The sequence below is a fragment of the Hirundo rustica genome, chromosome 26, assembly GCF_015227805.2.
Source record: "Hirundo rustica isolate bHirRus1 chromosome 26, bHirRus1.pri.v3, whole genome shotgun sequence".
NCBI classification, from domain to species: domain Eukaryota; kingdom Metazoa; phylum Chordata; class Aves; order Passeriformes; family Hirundinidae; genus Hirundo; species Hirundo rustica.
In genome coordinates this window covers 786311-812252 of record NC_053475.1, presented here as the reverse complement: position 1 = coordinate 812252, position 25942 = coordinate 786311, and the positions used below count along the sequence as shown (strand labels likewise).

The 25942-nt window shown below is 63.7% G+C and overlaps 1 protein-coding gene across 1 annotated transcript in view; it reads right to left on the bottom strand.

Annotated features, from left to right (window-relative positions):
* The window catches only part of LOC120763302 (fibrillin-2), a 75352-nt gene that overhangs the window by 7257 nt on the left and 42153 nt on the right, over nucleotides 1-25942 (bottom strand). The window contains exons 30-56 of the mRNA XM_058423582.1: nucleotides 25189-25311; nucleotides 24111-24236; nucleotides 23665-23787; nucleotides 23289-23411; nucleotides 21445-21606; nucleotides 20963-21031; nucleotides 19899-20024; nucleotides 19072-19197; nucleotides 17045-17194; nucleotides 16799-16870; nucleotides 15215-15340; nucleotides 14297-14422; nucleotides 13205-13330; nucleotides 11514-11630; nucleotides 10801-10929; nucleotides 9565-9684; nucleotides 8541-8666; nucleotides 8306-8458; nucleotides 7382-7447; nucleotides 7047-7172; nucleotides 6689-6808; nucleotides 5443-5565; nucleotides 4887-5018; nucleotides 3136-3261; nucleotides 2300-2506; nucleotides 960-1085; nucleotides 299-421 (exon numbers count right to left, since the gene is read on the bottom strand). Of these exons, the coding sequence (XP_058279565.1) occupies nucleotides 299-421; nucleotides 960-1085; nucleotides 2300-2506; nucleotides 3136-3261; nucleotides 4887-5018; nucleotides 5443-5565; nucleotides 6689-6808; nucleotides 7047-7172; nucleotides 7382-7447; nucleotides 8306-8458; nucleotides 8541-8666; nucleotides 9565-9684; nucleotides 10801-10929; nucleotides 11514-11630; nucleotides 13205-13330; nucleotides 14297-14422; nucleotides 15215-15340; nucleotides 16799-16870; nucleotides 17045-17194; nucleotides 19072-19197; nucleotides 19899-20024; nucleotides 20963-21031; nucleotides 21445-21606; nucleotides 23289-23411; nucleotides 23665-23787; nucleotides 24111-24236; nucleotides 25189-25311 (3372 nt within the window). The remainder of the gene's footprint in view (nucleotides 1-298; nucleotides 422-959; nucleotides 1086-2299; nucleotides 2507-3135; nucleotides 3262-4886; nucleotides 5019-5442; nucleotides 5566-6688; nucleotides 6809-7046; nucleotides 7173-7381; nucleotides 7448-8305; nucleotides 8459-8540; nucleotides 8667-9564; nucleotides 9685-10800; nucleotides 10930-11513; nucleotides 11631-13204; nucleotides 13331-14296; nucleotides 14423-15214; nucleotides 15341-16798; nucleotides 16871-17044; nucleotides 17195-19071; nucleotides 19198-19898; nucleotides 20025-20962; nucleotides 21032-21444; nucleotides 21607-23288; nucleotides 23412-23664; nucleotides 23788-24110; nucleotides 24237-25188; nucleotides 25312-25942) is intronic.

Sequence of the window (25942 nt, the reverse complement as noted above, 5' to 3'; positions counted from 1 at the left end):
GACAATGCCACCACCTGCAGGGGACACCCAGCCCTCATCTCCCCGGAGCTCAGGATGTGCTGGGCAGCCTCCAGGAAAGAGCCAGGAGCGGTTTGTTTTTTTTTTTTTTCCCCTGAGGTGACACACCTGGATCGCACCAGGCTGAAACCCTCAGGCACCAGCCCGGCGCCTTGGCCCACATCTCCCTGCCGGCATTTCCCCGGGTCCGGCTGCCCCGGGCCCTCTCTCCCGGCTGCCAGGGGGAGGCGATTCCCCGCTCCTCCTCCTCCTCCTCCTCCTCCTCCTCCTGGCCCCGCACCTTTGCAGATCTTGCCGTCCTCCTGCAGGACGTAGCCCCGGGGGCAGGAGCACTGGTAGCTGCCCTCGGTGTTCTTGCAGATGAAGTTGCAGGGCTTCGGGGACTGGTTACACTCGTCCAGATCTGCGCTCCGGGGACAAAACGCCTCAGGGTCGTGCTCCCCTCCACCCCCTGGGGCTCCCGGCCCACTCAGGAGCTGCTGAGCACCGGGTGAGCCCGGGTCTGGCGGCTCGGGGGTGAGATATCCCCACGGGCTCTGGCATTCCTGGGTGAACACCCCGTTTTCACTCCCGAGGGCTTCGGGGGAGCAGCTCAGTTCGGGCCAGCGCAACAAAAATTGGGGCGAATCCCGCAGAGAGCGAGCTGGTGATTCCAGAGGTGCCCCTGATGCCAACACCTGGGTGCCCAGCTGTGCTGCCTGGGGCTGGCAGCTCCCAGATTTCAGCTCAGGATCCCGATCCTCGCCGGTCCCCGTGGCTCGGGGAAGACAAGGAGCTCATCTTTAAGGAGTTACGCCGGGACTTTGAGGAGCACGGAACAGAGCGGGGTACCCCAGCCACAGCTCCCGGGGAGGAGGGAGAATCCCGAGGGAAAGAGGGATCCCGGGAGGGGTTGAAAAGCGGGGAGGGGGCGCCGAGGAGGCGCGGGGCGCCCGGCTCACCCTGGCAGGCGGTGCCCGTGATGTCCGGGGTGTAGCCCAGGCGGCAGTGGCAGCGGAAGGAGCCGATGCTGTTGATGCACTGCCCGTTCCTGCACAGGTTGGGCAGCACCTTGCACTCGTCGATGTCTGCGGAGGGAGGGGAGGAGCTGTCAGCGCCGGGGCTGCTCCGTCCCCGGCTGCCAGCGCAGCTCAGCAAGCCAAAAAAAAGCTTTATCAGGCGTTTGTTATCAGATAACTCGGACAGGACGGGAGTCATTTCGGCACCGTGGTCTGGCAGCCCCCAACTGCCGGTAAACATCCCCCCGGTAAAGTGGGAGCTGGAAAGATAAACTGGATTTCTGGGTGAACTTTCACAAAGCAGAAATCTGGATTTCAGGATTTCTGGCTGAACTTTCACGAAGCAGAAATCTGGATTTCAGGATTTCTGGCTGAACTTTCACGAAGCAGAAACCTGGATTTCAGGATTTCTGTCTGAACTTTCACGCAGCAGAAACCTGGATTTCAGGATTTCTGGGTGAACTTTCACGAAGCAGAAACCTGGATTTCAGGATTTTTGGGTGAACTTTCACAAAGCAGAAATCTGGATTTCGGGATTTCTGGGTGAACTTTCACAAAGCAGAAACCTGGATTTCAGGATTTCTGGGTGAACTTTCACGAGGCAGAAACCTGGATTTCAGGATTTCTGGGTGAGCTTTCACAAAGCAGAAATCTGGATTTCAGGATTTCTGGGTGAACTTTCACAAAGCAGAAACCTGGATTTCAGGATTTCTGGGTGAACTTTCACGAGGCAGAAACCTGGATTTCAGGATTTCTGGGTGAACTTTCATGAGGTAGAAATCTGGATTTCAGGATTTCTGGCTGAACTTTCACAAGGCAGGAATCTTCTGCGCGTTCCCTGGAAATGTGGGGGGCTTCTCCCCAGGGCTCGGATGGAGGCAGACTGAAGGGCTCTGTTAAATTATCATCGTTTCCACTCTAAGTTACATTTGCCTCCTGACCGCTCCCATTCCTTCTGCCAGCTTTGACACCCCAATATCTGCCCGGTTGATGCCCTACCAGTCGCCCTTTCCATTTCACACTGCGCAACAAGGAATTCTGATTAACCCCTTTCCCCCGCCCTCTCCTTTCCCAACAAACAACTCATTTTCCAACGGCCCTGGCTCTGCCCATCCCGAGGGCCAGAGGAATCCCTTAAAATCAAGCCCAAAAAAACCTCCAGGGCTGCTCTGAAGCTCCCCCCCAAGCCCGTGACACCGGGGTGGGCTGGATTCCCCCGGACAGCCAGGGGACATCGCAGTGGCTCCCTGTCTGCTCCGGCCGGGATTGTCGCCCGTGCCCACCTCTGCCGTCCGTGGAGTACCCGGGGCCGTGGGGACACATCTTCTTGTAGTGGGCAGTGCCGGGCAGGGGGCAGAGCTCGCACTGCGGGCCCCAGCTGCGCCCGCTGTTGCAGCAGCACTCGGACTTGGTGACCAGGTTGCGGTTGGTGGAGGACATCTGGCACATGGTCTGCAGCACCTCCGTGAAGCAGAAGCCCTGGCGGGTGTCTGGGCGCAGGAAAAAAGGGGGGGAACAAATCCGGGATCTGAGGCGGCGCCAGCAGAAGCGGGGGAATGGAGCAGGCGGTGCCAGGGCTGGCGGGGAGGGTGAGGGGGGGGGTTGGATGAAGGTGGTGCTCCAGGAGGATCTCAGGACGGGCGAGGAGAAGCTGAGGACCACCCGTCCCACATCCCCCATGGAATTCCCAGCCAGGAACGCCCCTCTGGCCCCTCTCACCCCTGTCCTGCTCGGAAGTAGCCGCCGGGGCGGCAGACACCCACCAGCTGGAGAAAGGTTGGATGAAGGTGATGCCCCAGCAGCTTTCCCGCACAGGAGCAAAGAATCCCAGGATGGTTTGGGTCGGAACGACCTCAAATCCCACCCAGCGCCACCCCTGCCATGGCAGGGACACCTCCCACAGCCCCAGGGTGCTGCAAACCACATCCAACCTGTCCTTGGACACTGCCAGGGAGGAATTCCTTCCCAATACCCCATCCATCAGCAGGAAGCCATTCCCCGTGTCCTGTCCCTCCAGCCCTCACCCCGAGTGCCTCCCCCTCTCTCTGAGCCCCCCTGAGGACCCGAGCAGCTCCCTGTGGTGCCCGGGGGGGCTGCAGCAGCCCGGGGGGGGCATTACCGATGCACTCCGTGCCCGAGGGGCTGACTTCGAAGCCTTCGTTGCAGTCGCAGCGGTAGCTGCCGGCCGTGTTGACGCAGCGCCCGTTGGGGCAGATCCCGGGCTTGGTGCGGCACTCGTTCTCATCTGCCAGGGAGGCAGCAGACACAGCCCGGCTGAGGCCAGGGACACAACTGCCCGGCTTCTCTCTGCCCTGGGAGCGCCCTCACAGAGCGCCCGAGGGTCCCTTCTGTGTGCTGGGGCAGCTGGGAGGAACCTCCACCTGCCCCCGGGGGAAACATCCACACACCCTGGGGAAAACATCCACACACCCTGGGGAAAACATCCACACACCCTGGGGAAAACATCCACACATCCTGGGGAAAACATCCACACACCCTGGGGAAAACATCCACCTGCCCCTGGGGAAAACATCCACACACCCTGGGGAAAACATCCACACACCCTGGGGAAAACATCCACACACCCTGGGGAAAACATCCACACTCCCTGGGGAAAACATCCACACACCCTGGGGAAAACATCCACACACCCTGGGGAAAACATCCACACACCCTGGGGAAAACATCCACACATCCTGGGGAAAACATCCACACACCCTGGGGAAAACATCCACATTCCCTGGGGAAAACATCCACACACCCTGGGGAAAACATCCACATTCCCTGGGGAAAACATCCACATTCCCTGGGGAAAACATCCACCTGCCCCTGGGGAAAACATCCACCTGCCCCTGGGGAAAACATCCACACACCCTGGGGAAAACATCCACATTCCCTGGGGAAAACATCCACATTCCCTGGGGAAAACATCCACACACCCTGGGGAAAACATCCACACACCCTGGGGAAAACATCCACACATCCTGGGGAAAACATCCACATTCCCTGGGGAAAACATCCACCTGCCCCTGGGGAAAACATCCACACACCCTGGGGAAAACATCCACATTCCCTTGGGGAAAACATCCACACACCCTGGGGAAAACATCCACCTGCCCCTGGGGAAAACATCCACACACCCTGGGGAAAACATCCACATTCCCTTGGGGAAAACATCCACACACCCTGGGGAAAACATCCACCTATCCCAGAGCAGGGTGGCCAGAATTCAGCTTCCCTGGCTTGCCTATGCTCCAGCTGCTGCTGGGATGGGTTGGGATGGGATGGGATGGGATGGGATGGGACGGGACGGGATGGGATGGGGTGGGATGGGATGGGATGGGATGGGGTTGGATTGGAGCTGTCTCTGTCCTGTGCAGCTCTGCGTTGTTCATTCCTACCCCTTCCACAAGCAGATCGGCACAAACTCCGAAAAACTCAAAGGCAGGGACACGTGGCCCAGGGCTGTGTCACCCTGGGGGTGACACGCAGGCCCAGGGATGGACAGAGGTTCTGTGTGTCCTATTGGGACACTCCGGAAGGTGTGACAGGTGGGAAAGCCCAGAGAGGAGCCCGAGGATGAAAAATACAGAAGGACGTAAATTACAGAAGGGTGTAAAGCAAAGAAGGATGCGAATTACAGAAGGATGCGAATTACAGAAGGATGCGAATTACAGAAGGATGTGAATTACAGAAGGATGTAAATTACAGAAGGATGTGAATTACAGAAGGACATAAACACAGAAGGATGTAAACACAGAAGGATGTAAACCCAAGCAGGATGCAAACCAAGGGCTATAACCCACAGCAGGACGCAGAGCAGAGCTCCTGGCTGGCCGCTGCGCCAGGGCCCCGGCCCTGCCCCGGTACCTGTGCAGCCCTCGCCGTCGGGCCGGCGCTGCATGCCGGGCGGGCAGATGCACATGAAGGTGCCGATGAGGTTCTTGCAGAGCATCCCCCGGGACTCGCAGTCGTGCAGCCCCTCGGCGCACTCGTCCAGATCTGCAACGACACCCGTCGGAGCCCCTGCCAGCCCTGCCAGCCTCTGCCACCCCTGCCGCCTCAGGCGAGGCTGGCTGGCGCGCGGCTTAGAAAATAGCATGGAATGAGCTGAAGGGAAGGGCCTTTGAAACTCATCCAGTGCCACCCCTGCCATATCAGGGACAGCTCCTACTGTCCCAGGCTGCTCTAATCCCCACCCTGCCCAGCCTTGGACACTTCCAGGGATCCAGGGGCAGCCACAGCTGCTCTGGGAAACCTCCCCACCCTCCCAGGGCGGAATTCCTCTCTGCCAGCAGGACGCCGAGGCGGGTGAGGGCGAGAAACGCCAGCGCAGAATTCCCACCTTCCCTGCACGCAGCCGGCCGAGCGCAGGGGCTGGGGAGGGTTTGGGCCGTGCCCTGAGGGCTGCAGGAGGGTTTTTTACCTCTGCACATCCTCCTGTCCTCCCGCAGGGCGTACCCAGAGGGGCAGGTGCACTCGTAGGAGCCGAAGGTGTTGATGCAGCGGAAGGCGCAGAGCAGGGGGTTCAGGGAGCACTCGTTGATGTCTGCAGGGAGAGCAGCGCAGGACAGGACTCACCTGGGTGCCCTCAGCAGGGCCAGGCCCTCCCCGGGGCACACGGACCCTCCCCGGGCATCCATCCCCCGAGAGCTTTGCTCCCCCGAGGCTCCTCCTCGCAGAGGGGACAGAGCCCCGGTGTCGCAGCAGCTGCGACGGGAACAGGCTGCTGCTCCTCGGGGAGGGAGCGCCTGCGTCCAGCCAGGGCTCCAGGACTCCTCCGGGCTCCAGAGGGAGCTGAAGGAGCCCAGCGTGTGGAGGAGCCTCATCCGGCTTCTCCACACCTTCCACAGGGGGCTGGCAGGGAGCAGGGGATCCCAGAGAGATCAGTGTGATGGGATTGAGGAGCCTGGTCCTGGCAGGGATCAGGGATGGCACACAGCTCAGTGTGATGGGAATGAGGAGCCTGGTCCTGAAGGGATCAGGGGATCCCAGAGAGATCAGTGCGATGGGAATGAGGAGCCTGGTCCTGGCAGGGATCAGAGGATCCCAGAGAGATCAGTGTGATGGGAATGAGGAGCCTGGTCCTGGCAGGGATCAGAGGATCCCAGAGAGATCAGTGTGATGGGATTGAGGAGCCTGGTCCTGGCAGGGATCAGGGGATCCCACAGAGCTCAGTGTGATGGGATTGAGGAGCCTGGTCCTGGCAGGGAGCAGGGGATCCCAGAGAGATCAGTGCGATGGGAATGAGGAGCCTGGTCCTGGCAGGGATCAGGGGATCCCAGAGAGATCAGTGCGGTGGGAATGAGGAGCCTGGTCCTGGCAGGGATCAGGGGATCCCAGAGAGATCAGTGTGATGGGAATGAGGAGCCTGGTCCTGAAGGGATCAGGGATGGCACACAGCTCAGTGTGATGGGATTGAGGAGCCTGGTCCTGGCAGGACTCAGAGGATCCCAGAGAGATCAGTGTGATGGGATTGAGGAGCCTGGTCCTGGCAGGGATCAGGGGATCCCACAGAGCTCAGTGTGATGGGAATGAGGAGTCTGGTCCTGGCGGGGATCAGGGTCTCACACAGCCCAGCGTGGTGGGGATGAAGGGGTTGCCCCCCAGGTCCCTCAGGTCCCCCAGGCCCCCCAGGTCCCCCAGGTCCCCCAGGTCCCCCAGGCCGTTACCTTCACAGGTCATCATGGGCCCCGGCTCAAAGCCCTCGTCGCAGGCGCACTCGAAGCCTCCCACCACGTTGGTGCAGGTGCCATTCCCGCAGGGATTGCCGATGGAGCACTCGTCCGTGTCTGGGGAGCACAGCAGCGTGAGGAGGAGGAGGAGGAGGAGGAGGAGGGTGGGGAAGGGCTGGGCTGGGCTCTTGCAGAGCGCTCAGACTGAACCGGGACGGGAAGGGAAGGGGCGGAGGAGCAGCGATTCCCTCCCTGCACGGGCACACACGGATCCATCACCTCCGGAGCGAGCGGGACAGAGCAGGAGGCAGCGGGGCACCCACGCAGACCCCCAGAGACGCCCCCCGAGCCTCACCCACGCAGTTGACCCCGGTGTAGTCCAGGTTGTAGCCGAAGGGGCACTCGCAGCGGAAGGAGCCGTCGGTGTTGATGCAGGCGCCGTTGATGCACACGCCCAGGTTCTCCGAGCACTCGTTCACGTCTGGAAACGCAAAATGAGACTTCCACAAACGGCCCTGCGCCCTCGGGACCGACAGGGGATGCTCCCGGGAGTTCGGCGGAGCTGAGGGGTGAAGCCCCGGTGAGCAGCCGGGGTTTTGGGGGTGCCCAGTCCCGTGTGCCCCCGGGATCCCACCCTGCTCCACCCCAGCCAGGAACCGCCAGCCCAAAGCTCTGCCGGGGCAGCCTCACCTTCCCGGGTGTCCCCCGGGCCCGGGATGGCTCCGTGGCCGTACGGACACAGCTCCTGGAAGGCAACTGCAAGAGAGCAGGAAAGTGGGGTGTGCCCAAGGGATTCTGCTCCCGGCACCGGGAACGGGCTGAGGAAGCTTCTGGAAGTGCCGTGGGGACACAGACACTGCTCCCATGGGGACACGGCCACTGCTCCCATGGGGACACAGCCACTGCCCCATTGGGGACACAGACACTGCTCCTGTGGGGACACAGACACTGCTCCCATGGGGACACAGACACTGCTCCTGTGGGGACACAGACACTGCCCCATTGGGGACACAGACACTGCTCCTGTGGGGACACAGCCACTGCTCCTGTGGGGACACAGCCACTGCCCCATTGGGGACACAGCCACTGCTCCCATGGGGACACAGACACTGCCCCATTGGGGACACAGCCACTGCTCCCATGGGGACACAGACACTGCCCCATTGGGGACACAGCCACTGCTCCTGTGGGGACACAGACACTGCTCCCATGGGGACACAGACACTGCCCCAATGGGGACACAGACACTGCTCCTGTGGGGACACAGACACTGCTCCCATGGAGACACACTCGCTGCTCCCATGGGGACACAGCCACTGCTCCTGTGGGGACACAGCCACTGCTCCCATGGAGACACACTCACTGCTCCCATGGGGACACAGACATTGCCCCACTGGGGACACAGACACTGCTCCCTTAGGGACAAAGCCCCTGCTCCCTTAGGGACAAAGCCACTGCCCCAATGGGGACACAGACACTGCTCCCATGGAGACACACTCACTGCTCCCATGGGGACACAGACACTGCTCCCATGGGGACATCCCCATCCCTCTCCCATGGGGACATCCCCGCCCCTCTCCCCGGGGGACACCCCCGCCCCTCTCCCGCTCGTACCGTTCCCCTCCTGCGGGCACAGCTCGCACGGGTCTCCCCAGCCCTCCCCGGGCATTTTGCTGCAGCAGCACCGAGCCTTGGTGGTGTTGAAGGCCTTGGGCACCGAGCACTTCCCGTTGTCGAAGCGAGTGAAGCAGAAGCTCTGGCGAGTGTCTGGGGGAGGACGGGGAGGTGCCAAGGTCAGGGAGATTCCCGGGAACGCTGCTCCCTCCCGCCCGGGAGCGGCTGCACTGACCGAAGCAGCGGCGGCCGTTGTCGGACAGCACGAAGCCCGGGGGACACACGCACTGGAAGCTGCCGGGGGTGTTGGTGCACGTCCCGAAGAGGCAGATGTTGGGCTCCTCTTCGCACTCGTTGATGTCTGGGAGCGGCAGGGAGGCAGCCAGAGGTCATCGGAAGGGGTGAGGGGGGATTTGGGGGGGGATGCACGTCACCCCTGACACACCCCCTCAACCCTACCGCAGGGCACAGCAGCACCCCTGAATCCCCTGAGCCCCCTGAGCACCCTGAGCACCCTGAACCCCCTGAGCACCCTGAACCCCCTGAGTCCCCCAAGTCCCCTGAATCCCCTGAGCCCCCTGAGCACCCTGAACCCCCCGAGCCCCCTGAACCCCCTGAGTCCCCCAAGTCCCCCGAGTCCCCTGAGCCCCCTGAGCCTCCTGAGTCCCCTGAACCCCCTGAGCTCCATGAGCTGCCTGAGCCCCCTGAGTCCCCTGAGTCCCCCAAGTCCCCCGAGTCCCCTGAGCCCCCTAAACCCCCTGAGCCCCCTGAGCCTCCTGAGTCCCCTGAGTCCCCCAAGTCCCCTGAGCCCCCTGAACCCCCTGAGCCTCCTGAGCCACCCAAGCCCTCTGAGCCTCCTGAGCCTCCTGAGTCCCCTGAGTCCCCCAAGTCCCCTGAGCCCCCTGAACCCCCTGAGCCTCCTGAGCCACCCAAGCCCTCTGAGCCTCCTGAGCCTCCTGAGTCCCCTAAACCCCCCAAACCCCCTGAACCCCCTGAGCCCCCTGAGCCCCCTGAACCCCCCAAACCCCCTGAGCCCCCTGAACCCCCTGAGCCCCCTGAGCCCCCTGAACCCCCCAAACCCCCTGAGCCCCCTGAACCCCCCGAGCCCCCCCAAGTCCCCCAAGCCCCCCGAGCCGGTGCTGCCCGGCTCCCAGCAGGGATCTGGGGGTCCTGACGCCCCGGGGGCACCCCGAACCCCTGGGGAAGGACGGGATGGGGTGCGCAGGTGCCGGGAAGGGGGGGCACAGAGCCGAGCTCACCGATGCAGTTGTCGTTCTGCACCTCGTAGCCCGGGGGGCAGATGCAGCGGAAGGAGCCCTCCAGGTTCTGGCAGGTGCCCGGCGAGCAGGTCCCGGGCAGGCTCACGCACTCGTTGATGTCTGGGGAGGGGAAAGCAGCCAGGGGTGGGCTCTGCTCCCAGCACCCCGGGGCGCTCCTTGCCCCAGAGGTGACGGGGAGCGGGGGAGACATCTCCAGGGTGGTCCCCAGGGAATCCCTGGGGGGGGCTTTGGGGCATGGGCTGGACATTTCTCCCTCTGCCTGCAGGTGCCAGGACACGGGCAGGACAGGCCTGGAGGGAGTGGAGCAGGGAGGGGACGGTGTCACCCCCAGACAGTGTCACCCCCAGACAGTGTCACCCCCCAGAGTCACCCCCAGTCAGTGTCACCCCTCTGTCAGTGTCACTCCCAGTCAGTGTCACCTCCAGACATTGTCAACCCCAGTCAGTGTCACCCCCAGTCAGTGTCACCCCCCAGACAGTGTCACCCCCAGACAGTGTCACCCCCCAGTGTCACCCCCCGTCTGTGTCACCACCCAGTCAGTGTCACCCTCCCGTCAGTGTCACCCCAGGGGGACACAAGTCCCCGGCACCCCAGGGTGCATTTCAGTGACCAGGTTTGGCTTCCAGGGGACTCGGGGGTGCTGCTGGAGAATCCCACAGCTGGGACCAGCCCGGGGACAGCACGGACAGCGCCAGCCAGGCCAGGGGACACTGGACACTGCAGGGGACACTGGAGGTGGAGACACTGGAGGTGGACACTGGAATGGACACTGGAGGTGAAGACACTGAACTGGACATGAGTGCAAACTGGGGTGGACACAGAACTGGACACAGAACTGGACACTGAGCTGGACACTGAACTGGACACTGCACTGGACACTGGGGTGGACACAGAACTGGATACTGGAGTGAACACTGGAATGGACACTGAACTGGACACAGAACTGGACACTGGGCTGGACACTGGAGTGCAAACTGGGGTGGACACTGAACTGGACACTGCGCTAGACACAGAACTGGATACTGGAGTGAACACTGGAATGGACATTGGGGTGGACACAGAACTGGACACAGAACTGGACACTGGAGTGAACACTGGGGTGGACACAGAACTGGACACAGAACTGGAGCCAGCACAGGAGCCAGCACTGGACACTGGACACTGGACACTGGACACTGGACACTGGACCCTGGACACTGGACACTGGACACTCACCCACGCAGTTCTTGCCGTCGGGGGTGCGGTCGTAGCCCTCCTGGCACAGGCACTGGAAGGAGCCCACGCTGTTGATGCACTGCCCGTTCCTGCACACCTGCCCCACCAGCGACGAGCACTCGTCCACGTCTGGAACGGAGCCGAGGCGCGGCCGGAGCGTCAGCGTCACCCGCCGCACACAGGGCCCGTGTCCCTGGTGTCCCTGGGTGTCCCCTGGGTGTCCCCAGGTGTCCCCTGGGTGTCCCCTGTGTGTCCCCAGGTGTCCCCAGCTGTCCCCGGTGTCCCCAGCTGTCCCAGGTGTCCCAGGTCTCCCCAGCTGTTCCCAGCTGTCCCCGGGTGTCCCCAGCTGTCCCCAGGTGTCCCCAGGTCTCCCCAGGTGTCCCCAGGTGTCCCCAGGTGTCCCCAGGTGTCCCCAGCTGTCCCCAGGTGTCCCCGGTGTCCCCAGGTGTCCCCAGCTGTCCCCAGGTGTCCCCAGGTCTCCCCAGGTGTCCCCAGCTGTCCCCAGGTGTCCCCAGGTCTCCCCAGCTGTCCCCAGGTGTCCCCAGGTGTCCCCAGGTGTCCCCAGCTGTCCCCAGGTGTCCCCAGGTGTCCCAGGTGTCCCCAGGTGTCCCCAGCTGTCCCCAGGTGTCCCCGGTGTCCCCAGCTGTCCCCAGCTGTCCCCGGTGTCCCCAGCTGTCCCCGGTGTCCCCGGTGTCCCCGGGGCGCAGACCCACCCATGCAGTCGTTGTTGTGGGTGAGCTCGAAGCCCGGGAAGCAGAGGCAGTTGTAGGAGCCCACGGTGTTCTTGCAGGTGCCGTTGCCGCAGGGCTGCCGGTCGCACTCGTCGATGTCTGCGGGGACAGGGACAGCGCCCGCGCTGCAGGGACAGCCTGGCACCACCGGCACCACCCGTGGCCAGGGGTGGCACTGACGCTGACCGGGGGGTGACACTGACCGGGGAGGTGACACTGACCTGGGGGTGACGCTACCAGGGTGGGTGACACTGACCTAGGGGTGGCACTGACCCAGGGTGGGTGACACTGACCCAGGGTGGGTGACACTGACCTGGGGGTGGCACTGACCAGGGTGGGTGACACTGACTTGGGGGTGGCACTGACCCAGGGTGGGTGACACTGACCTGGGGGTGGCACTGACCAGGGTGGGTGACACTGACTTGGGGGTGGCACTGACCCAGGGTGGGTGACACTGACCCGGGGGTGGCACTGACCCAGGGTGGGTGACACTGATCAGGGAGGCGACACTGACTTGGGGGTGACGCTGATCCCAATGAGCATGACACTGACCCAGCGTAGGTGACACTGGCCAGGGAGGTGACACGGATCCAGGGGTGGGTGACACTGACCTGGGGGTGGCACTGACCGGGGAGGTGACACTGACCTGGGGGTGGCACTGACCGGGGAGGTGACACTGACCTGGGGGTGGCACTGACCTGGGGGTGGCACTGACCTAGGGGTGGCACTGACCCAGGGTGGGTGGCACTGACCTGGGGGTGGCACTGACTGGGTCAGTGACATTGACCCAGGGGTGGCACTGACCCAGGGTGGGTGACACTGACTTGGGGGTGGCACTGATCCCAATGAGCGTGACACTGACCCAGCGTAGGTGACACTGGCCAGGGAGGTGACACGGATCCAGGGGTGGGTGACACTGACCTGGGGGTGGCACTGACTGGGGAGGTGACACTGACTTGGGGGTGACACTGACCCAGGGGTGGGTGACACTGACCTAGGAGTGGCACTGACCCAGGGTGGGTGGCACTGACCTAGGGGTGGCACTGACCCAGGGGTGGGTGACACTGACCCAGGGGTGGGTGACACTGACCTGGGGGTGGCACTGACTGGGTCAGTGACACTGACTTGGGGGTGACACTACCAGGGTAGGTGACACTGACCCAGGGGTGGGTGACACTGATCCAGGGAGGTGACACTGACCCAAGGGAGGTGACACTGACCCAGGGGAGGTGACACTGACCCAGGGGTGGGTGACACTGACCCTGGGGTAGGTGACACTGACCCAAGGGAGGTGACACTGACCAGGGAGGTGACACTGACCCAGGGTGGGTGACACTGATCCGGGGGGGGTGACACTGACCCAGCGTGTGTGACACAGATCAGGGGAGGTGGCACTGACCCAGGGTGGGTGACACTGACCAGGGAGGTGACACTGACCCAGGGAGGTGACACTGACCAGGGTGGGTGACACTGACCCAGGGGTGGGTGACACTGACCAGGGTGGGTGACACTGACCCAGGGGTGGGTGACACTGACCCTGGAGTAGGTGACACTGACCCAGGGAGGTGACACTGACCAGGGTGGGTGACACTGACCCAGGAGAGGTGACACTGACCCAGGGGAGGTGACACTGACCCAAGGGAGGTGACACTGACCAGGGAGGTGACACTGACCCATGCACATGGTCTGCTCCCCGGTGGCCTTGAAGCCGTTGTGGCAGACGCAGACGTAGCTGCCCTCGGTGTCCACGCAGTCGCCGTGGCTGCACACGTTGGGGATCTCCTGGCACTCGTTGCGACCTGGAACGGAGCCGAGGGGCTGCAGGTGAGGGGCAGGGAGGGGACAGGTGGGGACAGGTGGGGACAGGTGGGGACAGCAGAGCCCCGCCCGCGCTTTCGGAGAGGTGACTTCAGACACAACGACATTGATGTGCTGTCATCCCGGAAAAAAGGGGGGGGGGGATCAGGAGTGTCCCAGGAATGACCAGGAGTGTCCCAGGTGTGACCAGGTGTGCCCCAGGTATGACCAGGTGTGTCCCAGGTGTGGTCAGGTGTGATCAGGTGTGCCCCAGGTGTGACCAGGTGTGTCCCAGGTGTGATCAGGTGTGTCCCAGATGTGCTCCAGGTGTGACCGGGTGTGCCCCAGGTATGACCAGGTGTGTCCCAGGTGTGGTCAGGTGTGATCAGGTGTGCCCCAGGTGTGACCAGGTGTGTCCCAGGTGTTCCACACACATGACTACGTGTGTGCAGGTGTCCTCCAGGTGTCCCCCAGCTGTCCCCAGCTGTCCCAGGTGCTCCCCAGGTGTCCCCCGGTGTCCCCCAGTGTCCCTTAAGTGTCCCTCAGGTGTGTCCCAGGTATGACCAGGTGCTCCGCAGGTGCTCCCCAGGTGTCCTCCATGTCCCCCGGTGTCCCCAGACATTCCCCAGGTGTCCCCAGGTGCCCCCCAGATGTCCCCCGGTGTGTCCCCGGGTATGATCAGGTGTCCCCCAGCTGTCCCAGGTGTCCCCCAGGTGTCCCCCGGTGTCCCCAGATGTTCCCCAGGTGTCCCCCGGTGTCCCCGGGTGTCCCCCGGTGTCCCCCGGTGTCCCCGGGTGTCCTCCACGTCCCCCGGTGTCCCCAGACGTTCCCCAGGTGTCCCCCAGGTGCTCCCCGGTGTCCCCAGGTGTCCCCCGGGTGTGTCCCCGGGTATGATCAGGTGTCCCCCAGCTGTCCCAGGTGTCCCCCAGCTGTCCCAGCTGTCCCAGGTGTCCCCCGGTGTCCCTCACCCACGCAGGCTCCCCCCGGGGACAGGCGGTATCCGGTGGCGCATTCGCAGCGGAAGCTGCCCGGGATGTTGACGCACTCGGCGTGCCGCTGGCACAGCGTCTCCCCGCTGCTGCACTCGTCGATGTCTGCGGGGCAGAGCGCCGTGGCACCGGGAACGCCGCGACAAACCCGGCGGGGACACCCCGGGATGGGCCCGGCCGGGCAAGGACCGCCGGGATCCGGGGCGTCCCAAAAATCCGCCCCGGGGAGCTGCCGGCAGCCCCGGGGCGCTGGGCGGGGGCGGGAGGAGCCGGAATTCCCGGCGGGATGCGGGGTGAGGGATGCGGGATTCAGGATGCAGGGTGCGGGATGCAGGGTGTGGGATTTGGGATGTGGGATGCCGGATGCAGGGTGCGGGGTGCGGGGTGCGGGGTGCGGGATGTGGGATGTGGGATTTGGGATGCAGGATGCGGGGATGCGGGATGCGGGATGCCGGATGCGGGGTGCGGGATTTGGGATGCGGGGTGCGGGATTTGGGATTTTGGATGCGGGATTTGGGATGCGGGGTGCAGGATGCGGGATGTGGGATGCGGGGATGCGGAGTGCGGGATGCCGGATGCAGGGTGCGGGATTTGGGGTGCGGGATGCGGGATGCGGGATTTGGGATTTGGGATGCGGAATGCAGGGTGCAGGATGCAGGATGCAGGATGTGGGGTGCGGGGTGTGGGATACGGGATGCGGGGTGTGGGATTTGGGGTGCGGGGTGCGGGGTGCAGGGTGTGGGATTTGGGATTTGGGATGTGGAATGCAGGGTGCAGGGTGCAGGATGCGGGGTGCAGGGTGGGATACGGGATTTGGGGTGCGGGATTTGGGATGCGGGGTGTGGGATTTGGGATACAGGATGCGGGATTTGGGGTGCGGGGTGCGGGGTGCCGTACCCTCGCAGATGAGCAGGATGTTGTTGTAGCTGAAGCCGATGGGGCACTCGCAGCGGAAGCTCCCGATCTGGTTGATGCAGACGCCGTTGGTGCAGATGGCCGGGATCTCGCTGCACTCGTCGATATCTGCAGAAATGCGACATCAGATCCCAAACCCCGGCACCCCGGGAATGCTCCAGAGAGTCAGATCCCAAACCCCGGCACCCCGGGAATGCTCCAGAGAGTCAGATCCCAAACCGGCACCCCGGGAATGCTCCAGAGAGTCAGATCCCAAACTCCGGCACCCCGGGAATGCTCCAGAGAGTCAGATCCCAAACTCCGGCACCCCGGGAATGCTCCAGAGAGTCAGATCCCAAACCCCGGCATCCCGGGAATGCTCCAGAGAGTCAGATCCCAAACCCCGGCACCCCGGGAATGCTCCAAAACATCGGCATCCCAAACCCCGGCATCCCAGGAATGCTCCAGAGAGTCAGATCCCAAACCCCGGCATCCCGGGAATGCTCCAGAGAGTCAGATCCCAAACCCCGGCATCCCGGGAATGCTCCAGAGAGTCAGATCCCAAACCCCGGCATCCCGGGAATGCTCCAGAGAGTCAGATCCCAAACCCCGGCATCCCGGGAATGCTCCAGAGAGTCAGATCCCAAACCCCGGCATCCCGGGAATGCTCCAGAGAGTCAGATCCCAAACCCCGGCATCCCGGGAATGCTCCAGAGAGTCAGATCCCAAACCCCGGCATCCCGGGAATGCTCCAGAGAGTCAGATCCCAAACCCCGGCACCCCGGGAATGCTCCAGAGAGTCAGATCCCAAACCCTGGCATCCCGGGAATGGTCCAGAGAGTCAGATCCCAAACCCCGGCACCCCGGGAATGCTCCAGAGAGTCAGATCCCAAACCCCGGCATCCCGGGAATGCTCCAGAGAGTCAGATCCCAAACCCCGGCACCCCGGGAATGCTCCACAGCATCAGCATCTCCTCTCTCCATCCCGGGAATGCTCCACAGCATCATCATCCCAAACCTGGCATCCCGGGAATGCTCCAAAACATCAGCATCTCCAACCCAGCATCCCGGGAATGCTGGGGGATGCTGGGAGAACGCTGCCCCTTCCCGACAGAGGATCAGTTGGGAAAGGGTCACCAGGAAAGAAACCCTTGGATGGCGGAGAGGGAACCCTGCAGGCGATGCCAGCCTGGGGCTGCTCCACGCAATTTTGGGAAGGCTCCGGAGCCACACAGCTTTCAGGAGTGGCGGGATTGATGCCACATTTTGGGAAGTCTCCAGCCAGGACACGGCCCCCGCCTGCTGTGAGTGTCACCGGCTCAGCCCCGGGAGCAGGCTGGAAATGGGGAGCCCAGGGAGCCACCGGAATATTGGGATGGCTCTGGGGTCCCAGCACAACCCACCACCAATTCCCTGCGCCGCACCTTCTTCCCTGGAGGACGGGATCAGCTCATCTCCCACTCCTTCAGTCCCTGGCCCCGCCGAGCCTCTTTTCCTCACCCTAACCTTTAATTCCCGACGAGCAGAAGCTCCCGAGGGACCACGGGAGAGGCTCAGGAGCAGCCCTGGCTCCCTGGATTTACTCACCAATGGGCTTCCCCGTGTGGATGTCGATGATAAATCCGGGGGCTTGGTTCCCGCACAGGATCTGGTACTCGGCTGGAAAGGGAACACCGAGGTGCCGGCTGTGCCCAGGGAGGGACGAGGGCGCTGGGCCCGACGGGCAGCAGGCGCTCCCAGCTGCGCCCTCCGTCCTCCCCGTTCGTTCCCTGGGTGTCCGTGCGCCCGGATTCCGCGGGAAAACGGGAAAAGGAGCACGCGGGAAGCACTTACGGCTGGCAGGGGTGGGACAGGGCTCGCAGGGTTTGTTCCAGGCCTTGCCGATGTTGTAGGAGCAGCAGCACATCTTCTTGGTCATGTTGAAGGACAGCTCGTTCTCGCAGGTGTCGTTGTAGTTGCGGTAGCAAACGCTCTTCCTCATGTCTGCAGCGGCAGCGCCGGGCTTGGGACGGCCCCGGGAACGGCACCGCCAGCCCCGGGAACGGGAGGAAAATCCCCCAAAATCGAGCCCAGCCCGGGCCAGATCTGTCACCCGGAGCGGAGCAGAGCACCGAGCGCCACGTCCAGCTTCGAATCCCAGCCCCCGTTTCCAGCACTCCTGCGCCATCCCCTTGGCACAGCCCGCTCCAGGGCGGCGGTGCCAGAGCCTCCCCGCGGATCTGGGCCATTCCCATGGATCTGGGCCATTCCCATGGATCTGGGCCATTCCCATGGATCTGGACCATTCCTTGTGGATCTGGGCCATTCCCCGCGGATCTCGACCATTCCCCGTGGATCTGGGCCATTCCCCATGGATCTGGGCCTTTCCCCATGGATCTGGGCCATTCCCCATGGATCTGGGCCATTCCCATGGATCTGGGCCATTCCCCGTGGATCTGGACCATTCCCGCAGATCTGGACCATTCCCCGTGGATCTGGACCATTCCCCATGGATTTGGACCATTCCTCACGGATCTGGGCCATTCCCCGCGGATCTGGACCATTCCCCGTGGATCTGGGCCATTCCCTGTGGATCTGGACCATTCCCATGGATCTGGACCATTCCCCGTGGATCTGGACCATTCCCTGTGGATCTGGACCATTCCCCGTGGATCTGGGCCATTCCCCGCGGATCTGGACCATTCCCCGCAGATCTGGGCCATTCCCGTGGATCTGGACCATTCCCCATGGATCTGGACCATTCCCTGTGGATCTGGACCATTCCCGCAGAACTGGACCATTCCCGCAGATCTGGGCCATTCCCGCAGATCTGGGCCATTCCCATGGATCTGGACCATTCCTTGTGGATCTGGACCATTCCCTGTGGATCTGGACCATTCCCCGCAGATCTGGGCCATTCCCGTGGATCTGGACCATTCCCCATGGATCTGGACCATTCCCTGTGGATCTGGACCATTCCCTGTGGATCTGGACCATTCCCGCAGAACTGGACCATTCCCCATGGATCTGGACCATTCCCTGTGGATCTGGACCATTCCCCATGGATCTGGATCATTCCCGTGGATCTGGACCATTCCCCGTGGATCTGGATCATTCCCGTGGATCTGGACCATTCCCCATGGATCTGGACCATTCCCGCGGATCTGGGCCATTCCCCGTGGATCTGGATCATTCCCGTGGATCTGGACCATTCCCCATGGATCTGGACCATTCCCCACGGATCTGGATCATTCCCATGGATCTGGGCCATTCCCCATGGATCTGGACCATTCCCAGTGGATCTGGGCCGTTTCCCGTGGATCTGGGCCATTCCCCGTGGATCTGGACCATTCCCCGTGGATCTGGGCCATTCCCCGTGGATCTGGACCATTCCCCGCGGATCTGGGCCATTCCCCGCGGATCTGGACCATTCCCCGTGGATCTGGGCCGTTCCCCGTGGATCTGGGCCGTTCCCCGTGGATCTGGGCCATTCCCGTGGATCTGGGCCATTCCCCGTGGATCTGGGCCATTCCCCGTGGATCTGGGCCATTCCCCATGGATCTGGGCCATTCCCATGGATCTGGGCCATTCCCCATGGATCTGGGCCATTCCCCGTGGATTTGGAGCCCTCCCCACGGATCTGGGCCATTCCCCGTGGATCTGGAGCCCTCCCTGTGGATTTGGAGCCCTCCCCGTGGATCTGGACCATTCCCCATGGATCTGGGCCATTCCCATGGATCTGGGCCATTCCCCGTGGATCTGGACCATTCCCCGTGGATCTGGGCCATTCCCCATGGATTTGGACCATTCCCTGTGGATCTGGACCATTCCCCGTGGATCTGGAGCCCTCCCCGTGAAGCCAGCTGGGTCTGGAGCCGTACCCATGCAGTTGTTCCCGCCGTTGACCTGCATGTACTCGGGCGGGCACACGCAGGTGTAGTTGCCCAGGGTGTTGTAGCAGGTGCCGGGGCCGCAGATCCCGATGTGGGCAGAGCACTCGTCGATATCTGCGGGACAGAGGGCTCAGAGCGCTGCCACGGCGGGAGCAGGGCACGGGCTGGGCCGGGGGGGAGCCCGGCACGAGGGACGGGGGGCTTTGGCACAGGGATCAGGCCGGGCTGGCGCTGGGGGACGGGTTTGTGACCAGGGAATCTGGGAGGGAATGGGGAAGGGACGCTCCCAACCGTCCCTGGGGCAGCCGGGATGCACACGCAGCCCTGGCACACACGGTCGTGCGCCTTGTCACACATTACGGGGTGCCACCCCCTGTCCCCAGCCCCTGGAGGAGGTGCCACCCCCTGTCCCCAACCCCTGGAGCAGATGTCACCCCCTGTCCCCAGCCCCTGGAGCAGGTGCCACTCCTTGTCCCCAACCCCTGGAGCAGGTGCCACCCCCTGTCCCCAACCCCTGGAGCAGGTGCCACTCCCTGTCCCCAACCCCTGGAGGAGGTGCCACCCCCTGTCCCCAGCCCCTGGAGGAGGTGCCACTCCCTGTCCCCAACCCCTGGAGGAGGTGCCACTCCTTGTCCCCAACCCCTGGAGGAGGTGCCACCCCCTGTCCCCAGCCCCTGGAGGAGGTGCCACCCCCTGTCCCCAACCCCTGGAGGAGGTGCCACTCCCTGTCCCCAACCCCTGGAGGAGGTGCCACCCCCTGTCCCCAGCCCCTGGAGGAGGTGCCACCCCCTGTCCCCAGCCCCTGGCGCCGGTACCTTCGCAGATCCGGGTGTCCTCGTTGAGGTAGTAGCCCAGGGGACACTCGCACTGGAAGCTGCCGAAGGTGTTGACGCAGTTCCCGCCCTGGCACAGCCCCGGCAGCTCCTGGCACTCGTCGATGTCTGAGGAGGGACGGCAGCGGGACATTGTCACTGCCTGTGCCACCAACGCAGCTCCGGGGAGCTCAGCCCAGCCCGGAGCACGGCCAAGGAGAGGCACACTGGGTGTCCGGCACGGGGTGGTCAGCGGGCACCCAGTGCCATGGCACAGAGTGTCCCCAAAGGGCACAGAGCAGCCATGGCACAGTGTCCCCACATGTCACCCAGTGCCATGGCACAGAGTGTCCCCAAAGGGCACAGAGCAGCCATGGCACAGTGTCCCCAAAGGGCACAGAGCAGCCATGGCACAGTGTCCCCAAAGGGCACAGAGCAGCCACGGCAGTGTCCCCAAAGGGCACAGAGCAGCCATGGCACAGTGTCCCCACATGTCACCCAGTGCCATGGCACAGTGTCCCCAAAGGGCACAGAGCAGCCATGGCACAGTGTCCCCACATGTCACCCAGTGCCATGGCACAGTGTCCCCAAAGGGCACAGAGCAGCCATGGCACAGTGTCCCCACATGTCACCCAGTGCCATGGCACAGAGTGTCCCCAAAGGGCACAGAGCAGCCATGGCACAGTGTCCCCAAAGGGCACAGAGCAGCCATGGCACAGTGTCCCCACATGTCACCCAGTGCCACGGCACAGTGTCCCCACATGTCACCCAGTGCCACGGCACAGTGTCCCCACATGTCACCCAGTGCCATGGCACAGTGTCCCCACATGTCACCCAGTGCCATGGCACAGTGTCCCCACAGAGAACCCACAAACCATGGCACAGTGCTCCCAAAGACACCCAGTGCCATGGCAGAGTGTCCCCACAGAGCAGCCACAAACCATGGCACGGTGTCCCCACATGTCACCCAGTGCCATGGCACAGTGTCCCCACATGTCACCCAGTGCCATGGCACAGTGTCCCCACAGGGCTGGGGTCCCTCGGGGCCGGGAGCAGGGGTCACTCACCCTCCAGGATGACGGTGATGGGGTTGGGGCGGAACCCTTCTCCCCCAGGGCACAAGGTCTTGTACTCGGCTGTGGAGAGCGGCAGTCAGGGGGGGCTGAGGGGGCTCCCCCGAGCCACCAGGGGTGAGGGGAGCCGGGACAATCCCAGCGGGAACAGGCCACGAGGACGAGGCCGGGGCTCAGACGGAGCAGCTCGATCCCCATCGCCCGCCGAGCCACCCCACAGCCTGCCCCCATCTCCACGGGGTGGGGTTCCACATTCCCGGCACGCTGGGAACGAAGATCCCAGCCTGGATCCCCCAGACACCACAGCCTGGCCTCCCCCAGCCCACTCCCCCTCCGCACTGCCCTGCACGGAGCAGCAAATCCCGAACTCGGCACCCCCAGCCCGGATGGAGGATCCATCGGGAAGCGTCCCTGCTCCTTTTCCCTCCCTCCCTCCCACCCAGCCCGTGCCCCCCCCCAAGCTTTTCCCCGCTCACTGGTGTTGGCAGGAGGGCAGAGCTCGCAGGGATTGCCCCAGGCACGGCCCAGGGAGCAGCAGCAGGAGGCCCTGGTGACCCCCACGCCGATCTCGGCGCTGCAGGAGATGCCGCCGTCCCCTCGGTCCTGCGTGTCCAGGAAGCAATTCCCAACCCGGGTATCTGCGCACGGACGGGGCCGGTGAGGGAAAAAAAAACAACAAACCCTCTCCCGGAAAACTTGTGGGTGCAGCGGGAACGGAATCAGGGGATTGTGGAATGGTTTGGGGCGGAAGGGATCTTAAAGGCGATCCCGTTCCACACCCCGCAGTGGGCTGCGAAGGAAGGTGAGAACTTCCAGGGATAAGGAAAAATTGCAGGTTACTGGGGCTCTGTGCTGTGTGGGACCAATGGAAGGGACCCGAAGGATCAGCCTGGCCACGGGCAGGGACACCTCGGGCTGTCCCAGGCCGCTCCAAACCACACCCAACCTGGCCTTGGGCACCGCCAGGGAATGGAACAGCTCCAGAGCTGCCCTGGAGCAACATCGCGGCAACCAGAGGGGCACCCACGGCGGGGACAGCGACACGAGGTGGGGACAGCGACACGAGGTGGGGACAGCGACACGAGGTGGGGACAGCGACATGAGGTGGGGACAGTGACACGAGGGGGACAGCGACACGAGGTGGGGACAGTGACACGAGGTGGGGAGAGTGACACGAGATGGGGACAGTGACACAAGGTGGGGGGAGTGACACGAGATGGGGACAGTGACACGAGGTGGGGACAGAGACATGAGATGGAGACAGTGACATGAGGTGGGGACAGCGACACGAGGTGGGGACAGCGACCTGAGGTGGGGACAGTGACATGAGGTGGGGACAGCGACACGAGGTGGGGACAGTGACACGAGATGGGGACAGTGACATGAGACGGGGACAGCGACACGAGGTGGGGACAGCGACACGAGGTGGGGACAGTGACACGAGATGGGGACAGCGACACGAGGTGGGGACAGTGACACGAGACGGGGACAGCGACATGAGATGGGGACAGCGACACGAGGTGGGGACAGTGACACGAGGTGGGGACAGTGACACGAGATGGGGACAGTGACACGAGGTGGGGACAGCGACATGAGATGGGGACAGCGACACGAGGTGGGGACAGTGACACGAGGTGGGGACAGCGACACGAGGTGGGGACAGCGACACGAGGTGGGGACAGTGACACGAGACGGGGACAGCGACACGAGGTGGGGACAGTGACACGAGGTGGGGACAGTGACACGAGGTGGGGACAGTGACACGAGGTGGGGACAGCGACATGAGATGGGGACAGCGACACGAGGTGGGGAGAGTGACACAAGGTGGGGACAGTGACATGAGATGGGGACAGTGACACGAGCTGGGGACAGTGACATGAGATGGGGACAGCGACACGAGGTGGGGACAGTGACACGAGATGGGGAGAGTGACACGAGGTGGGGACAGTGACACGAGGTGGGGACAGTGACATGAGATGGGGACAGCGACACGAGGTGGGGACAGTGACACGAGGTGGGGACAGTGACACGAGGTGGGGACAGTGACATGAGGTGGGGAGAGTGACACGAGATGGGGACAGCAACACGAGATGGGGACAGCGACACGAGGTGGGGACAGCGACACGAGGTGGGGCACACTCAACAGGACGTGGGTTCTGCTGCTGCTGCGGGGTTAAACCCGTGGGGGACAGGCAGGGAGGGACAGAGGGGCAGGGACAGACAGACGGGGACAGCCACCCTCGCCGTGTCCAGTTCCAGCTACACGGGGCCACCAAGGACCCGCAGGGCGTGGGCGGGGGGTCCCCCTCATCCCACTCACCCACGCAGCCCACGCCGGTGGGGTTCAGCTCGAAGTCCTGGGGGCAGTTGCACAGGTAGCTGCCGGGGGTGTTGACGCAGAGCCCGTTGATGCAGTTCACGGGGTCTGCGCACTCGTTGATGTCTGAGGGGACGGACAGACGGACACCGGGGAGCCAGGTGAGGCGCTGCCAGCCCAGCCCGCGTGTGTCCCCACCCCACGGCGCCCCTCCAAGCCCCTCCAGAACGCTCCCAGCGCCCGGAGGAAGGCGCAGAGCCACACCCGGCTGTCCCTCCTGGCCACCCCCAGCAGCAGCGACACGGCGGGGACGCCGGGCTGGTTCTGCGGGGCCGGCTGAGCCCAGCAGAGCCCGGAGCAGGGACACAGCAGCCCTGACCTGTGCAGTTGCCCCCGCTCCTGTCCAGCTCGTATCCGTCGTCGCAGGCGCAGCGGAACATCCCGGGCAGGTTCTGGCAGGTGCCAAACACGCAGATGTTCTGGAAGGTGCATTCATCAATGTCTGCAAAACAGCGACAGCTGGGGACGGGCCGTGGCGGGGAGAGGGCCAGGCTGCTCCTGCTGCCATCTCCTGCCCAGCTGCCACCAGCCCACCCCAGCACGGTCCCGATTGTTTGAGACAATCTCCTGGGGGAGCCGGGACGCTCCAGCCTCTCCCCTCAGCCCCGGTTTTCCATTTTGCAGGAATCCAGGCTCTCTGAAGGCTGGGCACCAACTGCTGCCAGCGGCAGAGGTGGCACCTCCGGCGCCGGGCACCAGCGGGTGGCGGGCTCAGGAGGTGACAGCGGGGGACAGAGAAGGGCGGCAGGGAGCCGGGGCGCTCACCCTGGCAGGCCCTGCTGTCCTCGGTGGGGTTGAAGCCCATCTCGCACTCGCAGCGGTACCCGCCGGGGGCGTTGAGGCACTGCCCGTTCTCACACAGGTTCACGTTGTCCGCGCACTCGTCCACGTCTGCAGGGAGGGAGGGAGGGAGGGAGGGTCCACACGGGGCTGGGGGCTGCCCTCAGCCAGCCCGGGGCACCCCAGGAGCCTCCGCTGGGAGGCTGAAATTCCTGCCAAGGTCCCAACACCAGTGAGGAGGTGCAGGATCCCTGCTGGAGGTGTGCGTGGCACAGGCAGCACCGAGGGGCTGGTGGCACCGAGGCTTTGGTGACTCTGAGGGGTTGGTGGCTCTGAGAGGCTCATGGCACAGAGGGGTTGGTGGCACCGAGGGGTTGACGGCTCTGAGGGACTCATGGCTCTGAGGGGTTGGTGGCACTGAAGGGTTGGTGGCACTAAGGGGCTGGTGGCTCTGAGGGACTCGTGGCTCTGAGGGACTCGTGGCACTGAAGGATTGGTGGCACTGAGGGGTTGGTGGCTCTGAGGGGTTGGTGGCACTGAGGGGCTGATGGCTTTGAGTGACTCGTGGCTGTGAGGAGTTGGTGGCTCTGAAAGATTGGTGGCACCAAGGGGCTGGTGGCTTTGAGGGTTTGGTGGCACTGAGAGGTTGGTAGCTTTGAGGGGTTGTGGCTCTGAGGGGTTGGTGGCACTGAAGGGTTGGTGGCACTGAGGGGTTGGTGGCTTTGAGGGGTTGTGGCTCTGAGGGGTTGGTGGCACTGAGAGGTTGGTGGCACTGAGGGACTCATGGCTCTGAGGGACTCGTGGCTCTGAGGGACTGGTGGCACTGAGGGGTTGGTGGCTCTGAGGGGTTGGTGGCACTGAAGGATTGGTGGCACTGAGGGGTTGTGGCTCTGAGGGGTTGGTGGCACTGAGAGGTTGGTGGCACTGATGGACTCATGGCTCTGAAGGACTGGTGGCACTGAGAGGTTGGTGGCTCTGAGGGACTGGTGGCACTGAGAGTTTTGTGGCTCCGAGGGGCCGGTCCCTGCCCCAGGGCCGTGGGTGCCGGCAGCCCCGGGCTCACCTGAGCAGGAGAAGCCGTCGCCGTTGAAGCCGTCGCGGCAGGCGCAGCGGTACGAGCCGGGCGTGTTCACACAGTTGGCGTTCAGGTTGCACTTGTGCTCCTCGGTCGCACACTCGTCCAGGTCTGGGCACGGACAAAACCCTGTCAGTGCCTGGCCTGGCTAATCTGGGATGAGCTCGGGCTCCTGGATGAGCTGAACTCATTTATGGTGGAACCACAGAGGGGTTTGGGTGGGAAGGACCTTCAGGATCATCCTGTGCCACCCCCAGGGACACCTTCCACTAGCCCAGGTTGCTCCAGGCCCAGCCTTGGAGACCTTTTCTCACCTTTGCCCTGAGCCTGAGCAGCTACAGGGGCACACAAACGGCCCAGGACACTGTCTGGGCACTTGGGAGCCTCTGTGACCATGACCAGGACACTGCTGAGCCAGTGGCCATGTCCCCAAGTGCCACATCCGTGTGGCTTTAAATCCCTCCAGGGATGGTGACTGGGCAAGGGTGGGACATTTCCATGGAGACCTTTTCCCAATATCCAACCTGAGCCTTCCCTGACCCAGCCCGAGGCCGTTCCCCCCTGTTCCTGCTGTCCCCTGGCAGCAGAGCCCGACCCTCCCTGGCTGTCCCCTCCCGCCAAGGTCCCTCCTGAGCCTCCTTCTCTCCTCCTGAGCCGCTCCACGTCCTGGTGCTCCAGTGGAAGCTCAGCCCAGCTTCCCCAAACCCCTGGAGCGGGATCAGCCCGCCCTGGCTGGGCTCTC